The 10530-nt window shown below is 46.6% G+C and overlaps 1 protein-coding gene across 1 annotated transcript; it reads left to right on the top strand.

The window, feature by feature from the left end:
- Nucleotides 1–8320: 8320 nt before the first annotated feature.
- Nucleotides 8321–10110, top strand: LOC123151080 (sugar transport protein MST5-like). The gene is made up of 2 exons (XM_044570864.1): nucleotides 8321–8519; nucleotides 8611–10110. The coding sequence occupies exons 1-2, from the start codon at nucleotides 8387–8389 to the stop codon at nucleotides 10011–10013; spliced, it is 1536 nt and encodes a 511-aa protein (XP_044426799.1). The 5' UTR covers nucleotides 8321–8386; the 3' UTR covers nucleotides 10014–10110.
- The last annotated feature ends 420 nt before the right edge of the window (nucleotides 10111–10530 follow it).

Genomic DNA, 10530 nt, shown 5'->3' with positions numbered 1-10530 from the left:
ATGTTACAAAGCAAGCAATCATGGGAATCAAGGTAAGCAAGCTAGTATTGCGAAGATGCAACATACTAGAAAGAATCATGTCAATTATGTCATGTGTGCAAATGGTGGGCATGAATAATGCACAAGACATATCACAAGCATGAAAGGAGGATATGAGCAAAATAGCATCAATAGCATGAGGCACATGATAAACATGGCAATAGCAACAAGGGTCTCCACCAAGCATGCAAATACACATAGGAGTAACATAATTGTGAATCATGGATAGATGCAAGCAAGGGTCACAATTGCATGGCAAAGGCATAGAAGCAAGCATAACATGCAAAGTGAACACGGTAAAATGAGCAAGAGAGCGGTATATAGCCCATAGCCGTGTGAGGGCCAAGTGAGAGAGATGCGCGTAGTCGTTGCGCGAAAGGAACGGTGGTAAGGATAGTTCACGGGATCCCAAGTCATCTTTGCTCTCAAGAGCTCGTTTCGTCAACTCTTGTGATTGAGAGGTCGACGAGTATACGTGAGTACCTACACAAAACAAAGACAAAGGGAAAATTGTGTGTGTGTGGTAGATGTACACATCATCCATTATGATGCGCACGTGCTTGTGTTGGTTAGCACAAAATAGCCAATGCTCAAATAAATGAGATGCGTGATATAGAAACATGTCATCCATCATGATAGGTTTGTTGTTATGTATAGCATAATGGAGACTCAAATTGTGCAATGCATCATGATATATATGTAGAGCATTGTTATTCATGGAATGCATATGGTGCAAGCAATTATGAGAATCATGCAAAGTATGGAATGCATCAAAATCTCCTAATATGTATGAGGAAAGTATGGGGGTCTCCTCATGAGCATTAATGGAAACATCACATGGGGAATATTGACAACATTCAAAACAATGCATATTTGGAGCAATGTGATCATGGCATGGCATAGTAGATGAATTGCGCAAATCGTGTAAAGGAAGCATGGCAATATCATCACATGAAAAATGAAAGCCAATGACCATCATCTTGTCATCTATGCCATTAGTGCAAATGGGATTGATTTTAATGGGGCATGCATAGTTACTATGTTGAGATTGAAAATATGCAATATGGGATATCTCACTCATAGCATATGACAAGGTTAATGGATTGTCAAACATGATGTGACCAAAAGAATTTTCACATGATATCCTATGGAGCATAGCATCACAACTAGGCAACTCAACATGCTCATCATCGTATTTATCATAAATAGGTAAGTCATGACATGAGGAAGTCGCACTAGCATCAAGCATGGGTATAGGTGTGTCAACATCATGCAAGCAATCATTCATAAAATAGTCCACTAGTGGGACAAGAGAAGCACCATCACCTATGTTACCTTTGGAGCATCGCTCATGTGTTGTAGGTGAGGTGTCGAAGACCAAGTCGTGATCATCTTCATCTTGATGGAACCATGTGGGGGGTGCATCATCGTCCACCATGGCCATCGTCATCTCCATTGGAGGTATGGACTCGTCGAGGATTGGCGTGTCATCATGTAGGAGACCTAGCACCAAAGAAAACACACTCGGAGTAGAGGTTAAGTTGTTAGAAATCATAGTGGCCTCACGTGCCGTGTCAACTACCTTACTCACTAAGTGTGGTGGCTCACTCACTCCCTCTTGGATGCTCTCAAGTGTGGGGCTAGTGGTGGTCACACTCATCCTCTCATAGGAAATGCACTCAATGTTAAAAATGGTGGAGTCACTCATATCATTCATGGTGGGGTGGCTCTCCTCACATGGGAATTGGGGCATCTCTTTATATGTGGGTGTCAGAGAGATGTAGGTGCAAATGTCTCCATGCTCAATCATGTCATGGTTGTAGCCTTGGATGAAGGTCGAAGATGGCACATCATCACTCTCCTCCAAGACCAAAGATAAGGTCTCATGTGCGGTCTCGTAGCTTGACTCGGAGTATGAGTCCAATATGGGCGCCGTCTTCATGTTGTTGAAGAGGTTCATGCTCGTCGCCGTGGTCGAAGGGGATGGCCCTAGCTCGACCTTCTTGTTGCCGTCTTGTTGTAGGAGGTCCATATTATGTGGCACCTCATAGCTCGTCTCCATGACCGAAGGGAAATTCCCATGCTCGACCATCTTCCTTGAGGGGCTTCCGAAGATGGAAGTGTCGTCCTCACTTGTAGGTGGTCGCCTTGGACTTGATGAAGTCAATGTAGGCGTACTTGTGGGAAGTAGGCGAAGATGCCATACGTCCAAAGGCAAAGATGCCTTGATAGCACTTGGCGAAGATGCCGAAGTGGTTGTTGTAGCCGTAGCTCCGTCTTGGTGGTGCTCGTCTCGCGATCTTCTCTTATGCTCATGAATCTTGGACTTAGCGTGAAGTAGGGCTTGTTCGGACTTGTACGTTTGCGCGTGTTGGGCATCTTCATGTTGATGATGTCGTTGTCGTGCTTGAGCTCGTAGTAGATGTCGTTCGTCGTCGTTGAGCACATGATGCTTGGAGGTGTCTTGTCCTTCATGATGATGTTGGTCATGGTCACCATGGAGATGTGGACGTGGACGACTTGCGCTTGTATCTAGTTTGCGCTCCGAAGATGATCGACTTGCTCGCCACCGCCTTGAGGATGATGAAGGCGAAGAAGACTTGTAGTCGGCCACCAAGTCTCGTAGTTGATCCTTTAGCTCGCCCAACTTGGTGTCGATGTAGCCCTTTTCCATGCTTCGGAGTGGTGTATGTTGATGGCGAGGTTGTCGAGGCGCTCTCGCAAGGTAGATTGTGTGCCTTGCATTTGTCGTTGTAGATCGAAGATGGACGCTTTGGTGATGTAGTTGTTCACGTCGTCGTTGTTGTTGAAGACCGGAGATGTTGAGGATGGACGCTTTGGTGATGGACGCTTTGGTGATTGTGTGCCTTGCCTATCCATCACAAGACTCGCGCAAATATGAGTGGAAGAAAGGAAAGAACTAGACCAATGTACCTTATCCAATGTTGAGGATGGATCAAAGATCACTCAATAATGTATCAAGGAAATAGCACAATTGGTACCGGATCTTGTCAATTCTCACACCTACACAAATAAGGCTTATGGTGGAGCTCGGTGAGGATAGTGGCACAAAAATTTGATGCAAAATGTTAGCAAGAGTCAATAATGTTGGAAAAGATTCACAAATTTGCAAGTGAAACAAGTAGACCAATAGCAATATATGGCACACGGAAACACACACACGGATAGATAAATGGGGTCGTGCAACCAAGGAATGAGAACAAAATGTGGAATCCCCGAAAAACGCCTCGTGTTGCACAACTCAAGAGAGACGCTAGCACGATTGCTCAATAGCCAGATGTGACACTTGTGCACAACCTATAAGATGCAAAATGTATGAGCTTTCTATCCCAAGTATGTTATGTGTATGTTGTTCCCGTTGTTCTTCTCAAGATGATCCAAGATGATCGGATATGGCAATCTTATATGCAATGTGGTAAGATGCTATGGCTATTGCTTACAAGCTCTTTGCTCTTCTTTTGCTTAAAAGCTTATTATTTTTTTGATATGGCCACTATGCGAAATGCACAAACCAAGATAGCAATTGTGTATATGCGGGAACAATCTTGTGACACAAGAAATGATATGATACCAATATGATATGGTATGTATGCAATGGGAGGTGTAGATCACTAATGTGCACAAGTAACGTTGCCGGCAATACTCAAATGGCTAGTCTCGATAGGCAAGTGACGCAAAAGGGGCTAGGGGTTATCAATGCAATTGCAAGGGGAAAGTACAATGGTGTCATCGAGGTTACCGTCCTTGAAGATGGTGAGTGGCGGTGTTCTTGATGTAGATACCAAGATGATGGAGACTCGTCCCTAAGTAGCCAAAATACCTTAGGAAACGGTAAAAACCGCGAACTCAAAATCTTAAGGGCAAAAGTCAAATGGTGGTAGCGGAGATGGCAATGTGGAAGTGGTGGAGATGGATGATGAAGAAGCAACCGTCCCTAAGTAGCCGAAACACCTTAGGAGACTCAATCACCACTCAATCAACCACAAATGCTAAATGGAGCAAAATGGGTTAGGTTGCAGAAGGCTATGTTGGGTTTCGCGGATGATATGGTGGAAGACCTAGTTAAAGAAGCAAAATGTCAAAACTTTGATGGAGTCAAATGGTGTTGGAGCCTATCTAGGTGGATGGGGGATGTCAATAGCTACTCCGGATGTTGAAGTTATGGGCAAAACAGTGAAGCACTCGCGGCTGTCCTGGGGGGGTAGTGCGCACGGGGGTAGGAGCCCGTGGGCATGGGGTCCCGTGCGCACGGTACAGGTCCATGGGCACGGGGTGTCCAGAGAGTTTTCGGGGGGGCGTGCGCACGGGGTCTGGGGTCCGTGGGCACGGGGTGCGCGGAAATTTCGCGATTTCATTGCGGAAATTGGAGATTTCTTGGGCAAAAGTGGGGAGATTTTGGGGATGGATGGTGGGGAAAAGATGGGGAAAAGCTAGATCCACTTGAAACCAAGAAAATCCATGGATCAAATCCAACAAAACATCATCAAAACCAACAAATCACAAAAAAATTTGAGGCTATTTTTGGTGGGGAATTTTCGAATTTAGGACAAAATCAACAAAACTAGGCTAGAAAACAAAGAGGGGGGCTCCAATTTCGTGAGAAACCATGGCTCATGATACGAAAATGGTGTAGGGTGGAACCCTAAGTGGAGATCTTTCACGAATTGGAGGGGGGATCCCCAAGAATAAGATGAACACAAGAGGGAAAACACTCAATTGACTAGATCCAATCACACATATGCTAGATCCAATCACACAAAGAGAGATACAATGATCCAAAGACAACAAAGGAAAGATACAAAGTACTAGTTCATCCCAATCCTATGAGGAATGAGGTCTTGGTGATCCTATGATGGGGATCTATCCACTAGGGATCTTCTCCATAGGAGGTCTTTATCTATCCACTAGGGATCTTCTCCATAGGAGGTCTTGATCTCCAAGGGAGAGGTCTCTCTCTCTCAAGAGGAGGAGTGGTACAAGGAGCAAAGCTCACATAGATCGTGTCATATCCTTTGCTAACCCTAACAAATGACCTAGGGACGAAATATATAGGTGGCTGGAGGTGAGGGACGAGTGGAGGGGCAAAAGGGGCATCTTCCGGCCAACTCGCAGGTAGGCCCGTGCGCACGGCTAAGTCAGACCCGTGGGCACGGGGGTCCCGTGTGCACGGGGTCTTTTGGGGCCCGTGCGCACGGGGTATCCAGAAACTCTCTGGATAGGCCATGCGCACGGGGTCCAAAAGGGCCGTGCGCACGGGGTCCTCTGAACCGTGCTTCTTTTTCCATCTTCTCGCCTCCGTCTTCCTTGCGGTCTTCCCGTCCTTCTCCTTGGACTCGGCGAGCTTCCTTCTTTCGTGCGTTCTCCTCGTGGATAGTGTAGTTGTACTCTTCTGATTGGGTTCCTCCTCGAAGAACGTGTAGCTCCGCTCACACCTATGCATGCACACGAGAGAGGGGTCAAGTAGTATACCATCCTCGAAGGGTAAAAGTGGACACGTGTAAAGGAGACGATTCACCTTTGTAAGCATGAAGTAGATGTCACACGTGTCACTTGACGAAGTGGCTCTTGACATGGTGATGTCCATAGGATGCTCCGCATCAGTTTGGTTTCCTACCTTGTGCACCTATTGATTTGTTGCCTCTTCCATCTCCGAAGAAGGTTAATTTTGATGCTAAAGAATGTGCTGAGTTGATTTTAGAAATGCATGAGTTAACTAAGGAAAACATTGAGCGTATGAATGCTAAATATAAACGTGCTGTAGATAAGGGTAGAAAACATGTTGTGTTTGCACCTGGAGATCTTGTTTTGTTACATTTGCGTAAGGATAGATTACATAATTTGTGCAAATCAAAGCTAATGCCAAATGTTGATGGTCCTTTTAAGGTGTTAGAGAAAATAAATGATAATGCATATAAACTTGAGCTGCCTGCAGATTTTGGCGTTAGTCCTACTTTTAACATTGCAGATTTGAAGCCTTATTTGGGTGATGAAGATGAGCTTCCATCGAGGACGACTTCATTTTAAGAAGGGGAGGATGATGAGGACATCAATACCATTGTTACACCCACAGCCCCTGTTGCTGTACATACTGGACCAATTACTAGAGCCCGCGCACGCCAATTGAATTACCAGGTTCTTTCGTTTCTTGGTAGCGATTCTAATGGCTCGCGCACGTCATAGAACCCCACTTTCATCAATAAAGCTTTCTTCTTATATTCGCAATATCAGGATTGCAATATCAACTCCTTGCTTGTTCTTTCTTTGCATGAAGGAAATATACCCTCATGGTTAGTTTGACCATGCTCCGGTGGGGTCAATAACCTCTTGGAGTTGGTTTATCGATTGCTAAGGCATGACATCTTTGTACATTCGTGGTCACATAGTCAAAGTCTACTCCACCGAAATGATAGTTACCATTTCATCGATAGACGGGACACTTTTGCCCTTAGCCCATGTAGTTTTATCCCAGACGAAGACACCAAGGCTCCTGGTAGAGAAGTTAGGGCCAGATGCCATAGACCATACCAGTTCCCGTGCAACGCAAACGTGGGGTACATTGGCGTCATGAAAAAAGGTCAGATCCGAATAAAAATTCCATTTGAGGTCAAATCATGCTAATCCTTTAGTTGAGGGTCATAACAGTGATTTTGGCCTCAACAACCATGACATACGGACCTCCCTTCCTCAAGACGCTTGAGTTAACATCGGGTCACCAGAGATGACCGAGATGTGTCATAGGGTGGCTGTGTGCGAGCCATTCCATGAAACAAACATGCCCCTCCTCTGTCTTTGCTCATTTTTATCGGAGCGTTAGATCCAATTAAGATATGCTAGCCTATAAGTCCACTAAGTTTCCCCGTCTTTTTTGGAGCATTGGAGCCAATCAAGCCATGCTACCGCATAATCCATTTAATGAAAATCGACAATCTCATTTAAGCCATGCTAGCCCATAAATCATGTAATTAGAGTCAATCAACCATGCTAATGATAGAGGCAAAGGTGCTCTGTCTTTCGATGAGATGGTGGCTATCATTTTTGGTGGAGTAGACTTTGATGATCCGACAATGAATGTGCGAGGACGTCGCATCGTAGCAATTGCTACACCAACTCCGAGAGGTTATTGACCACGCTGGAGCACGATTAACCTGACCACGAAGGTCTATTTCCTGCAAGCAAACGAAGAACAAGAAAGAAACTGAAATTCCAATCTAGATATTGTGAATATAAGTGGAAAGCTTTATTAATGAAGGTGGGGTTCTGTTACGTCTTGGTCTGGTCGTTGAACACAAACGAAGTACACGGAGTTGCAGCTATGGCGGACTTTTAATCTAAACAAAACCGAAGGAAAAAAGCAACTAGATGGATCTACTTATATAGGAGCAAGGGGTGGCGGCCAAGGAGGTCGAAGGACATCCCAAGGCAGCCTAAAACTAACCCTAGGTCGTACAAGGCCCATGGGCTCAAGTGGAGGTGATGCAACACCTTTGGACTTGTAGTTTGACTCGGATTCTACTGCAGTGTCAGATTGTTTCGTCGACATCTCAACGCATTGGGTTGGAAAGAGCACAAAATCCACTTTCCAACAAAAAAAGAATCACCCAATTCGGAGTCTATATGAAAGAGTTCTTGGCGTTCTGGGTCAGGTATGTATGTGTAGTCCGAATCTGAAATCAGAACGTGAGAGACTTGGACTCTATCTTCTCTTGGCCCAAAAGTGACGTGAGAGGAATTTTTGAACAACACCTAAACTTCTATTTTTCCCTTATCTTCATATGTGGATTGTACAAATGTCGCATACACCTGCAATTAGACATGGCACACAAGTCTGTGAAGTATTTTTGTCCTGGATGACATAAATAAATTATTGCATAGTTTGCATCAGAAATTACCTCATAAATATACATGTATGCAATATTTTTGGTCGTATCCAAGTTATTCATGTCCTCGTCATCTCACTCACCACCACCAGCATGAGTCGACACCCCCTCCTTTATCGAGTCTTCTCTCTTACATATTTCGTTCAAATAAATAGTAATCCTACATACTTACTAAATATGGATAGAAAAAGGCTTAGACTTGTGCCAAGCAAACTGAAAAACAGTGATGCACTAATTTTAGCGCCAAGTTTCACTGCAAGAAAGTAGAGATCATAAATAGGTAGGTTGCATTCTCATCCATGAGTGCATCCACTGGACAGGGTTTGCCACTCTAGGTGCTATAAAGAAGCTATCCCCTCCTCTAAGAACGGGCTACGCACCTCGTCTGCTCTTCTTCCTCCTCGTTTGGTCTCTTCCATCCATCACCGTTGTCTAGCCTGTTCGCAGATATGGCGGGGGGCGTGGTGATAAGTTCCTCTGGGGGCAAGGTGTACCCTGGCCACATGACGGCCTTCGTCTTCTTCTCCTGTCTCGTCGCCTCCTCTGGCGGCCTAATCTTCGGCTACGACATCGGCATCTCTGGTACCATCAATTACTTCATTGAAACAATGAAATGAAATACAACTAACTGGCAATGAGAGAGTGAAAATTGTGTGGATTCCATCCCATGAAGGTGGTGTAACATCCATGGACTCGTTCTTGAGCGAGTTCTTTCCGTCGGTGTACGCCCAGGCCAAGGCAAACAAGGAAAAGAACCAGTACTGCAAGTTCGACAGCCAGCTGTTGACGTTGTTCACGTCCTCACTGTACCTGGCCGCGCTAGCAACATCGTTCCTAGCGGCGTCAGTGACGCGCATCTTCGGCCGGAAGTGGTCCATGTTCTGTGGCGGCATCACCTTCCTCGCGGGCTCAGCACTCAATGGCGCCGCCACTAACTTGATGATGCTGATCCTCGGCCGCATCCTCCTCGGCATCGGCGTAGGCTTCGCCAACCAGTCCGTCCCTCTCTACCTGTCGGAGATGGCACCGGCGAACCTCCGGGGCATGCTCAACATCGGCTTCCAGCTGATGACCACCATCGGCATCCTGTCCGCCAACCTCATCAACTACGCCACTGTTAGCATCGAGGGTGGCTGGGGCTGGCGCATCGGCCTTGGCCTGGCTGGCGTCCCGGCGCTCATCATTACCCTCGGCGCACTTGCCCTGCCGGACACTCCCAACTCCCTCATCGCCCGCGGCTACACTGCGGAAGCCAAGAAGGTGCTGGTCAAGGTCAGGGGAACCTCAGACGTGCACGATGAGTACGACGACATGGTGGCCGCCAGCGAGGAGGCTAAGGCCATCGAGCACCCTTGGCGGAACATCCTGGAGCACAAGTACCGTCCCCAGTTGACAATTGCTGTGCTCATCCCCTTCTTCCAGCAGCTCACCGGCATCAATGTCATCATGTTCTACGCGCCCGTGCTGTTCCTCACAATCGGCTTTGGCGGCGACGCCTCGCTCATGTCCGCCGTCATCACGGGGCTCGTCAACATGTTCGCCACCATCATCTCCATCGTCTCCGTGGATCGGCTCGGCCGCCGTGCCCTGTTCCTCCAAGGCGGCACACAGATGTTCGTGTCCCAGATAGTGGTGGGGACTCTGATCGCTCTCCAGTTTGGCACCACGGGCGAGGGGGAGATGTCACGCACCTATGCCATGCTGCTGGTGCTATTCATTTGCCTCTACGTTGCCGGGTTCGCATGGTCGTGGGGGCCGCTGGGCTGGCTCGTTCCCAGCGAGGTGTTCGCACTGGAGATCAGGTCGGCAGGGCAGAGCATTGCCGTGTGCGTCAACATGACGCTCACCTTCATCATTGGGCAGGCGTTCCTCACCATGCTCTGTCACCTCAAGTTCGGCCTCTTCTACTTCTTTGCGGCGTGGATGGTCATCATGACGACCTTCATCGCCCTCTTCCTGCCAGAGACCAAGGGGGTTCCCATCGACGAGATGAACCTCGTCTGGAGCCGACACTGGTTCTGGAGCAAGTACGTCATCCAGGAAGGCGGCAGCAACCGCAGAACACACGGCGTCTAGTCTAGCGTCTAGCTTTTTATTTAGCGAGCGTGTGCTGTGCTTCAGATGTAAGTAGTCACCATAAGAATTTTGGCAGATCAGTTTTACTACCGTCGTATCTTAATTCATAAGTTTTAGGACATCCCTCAAGAGAGATGTTTTAGGAAGTCTGCAAATTGAAATGTAGAGATAGGCATTTTTTTAGTGATTTCCGTTGTAGAGAAAATTGTCTTCTTTTTCCTTTGATGAAAATAGAGAAACCCTTTTTCTTTGAAATTGAGCAACATTGTAAGCGATAGAGTTTATAGTTTAGAGTTGAACTCGAGAACTCAGCTTTCATCCCGACTTGATGAACCATGTGGGCTGAGCTAATATTTCGACAAAGCTTTGCGTCGTTGTTTATTTCACTATCGCGCTGAACGTCAAATGATCTTTAATGAGAAATGAATATATAACACCTCTCGAAGAACCTTAGTTACCACTCCATAGTATGTAACTTATGATGCCTGCAATGCGCGTGTTACCATATTCTACACAT

Source organism: Triticum aestivum, chromosome 7A, assembly GCF_018294505.1.
Source record: "Triticum aestivum cultivar Chinese Spring chromosome 7A, IWGSC CS RefSeq v2.1, whole genome shotgun sequence".
Lineage (NCBI taxonomy): Eukaryota > Viridiplantae > Streptophyta > Magnoliopsida > Poales > Poaceae > Triticum > Triticum aestivum.
This window is presented reverse-complemented; position numbering and strand designations above follow the sequence as displayed.

Bases quoted from the DNA above. Each gene is read 5' to 3' on its own strand.
- LOC123151080 (XM_044570864.1), top strand. From the start codon at position 8,387: ATGGCGGGGGGCGTGGTGATAAGTTCCTCTGGGGGCAAGGTGTACCCT. The intron at 8,520-8,610 runs GTACCATCAATT...CATCCCATGAAG, and splicing joins CTACGACATCGGCATCTCTG to GTGGTGTAACATCCATGGAC.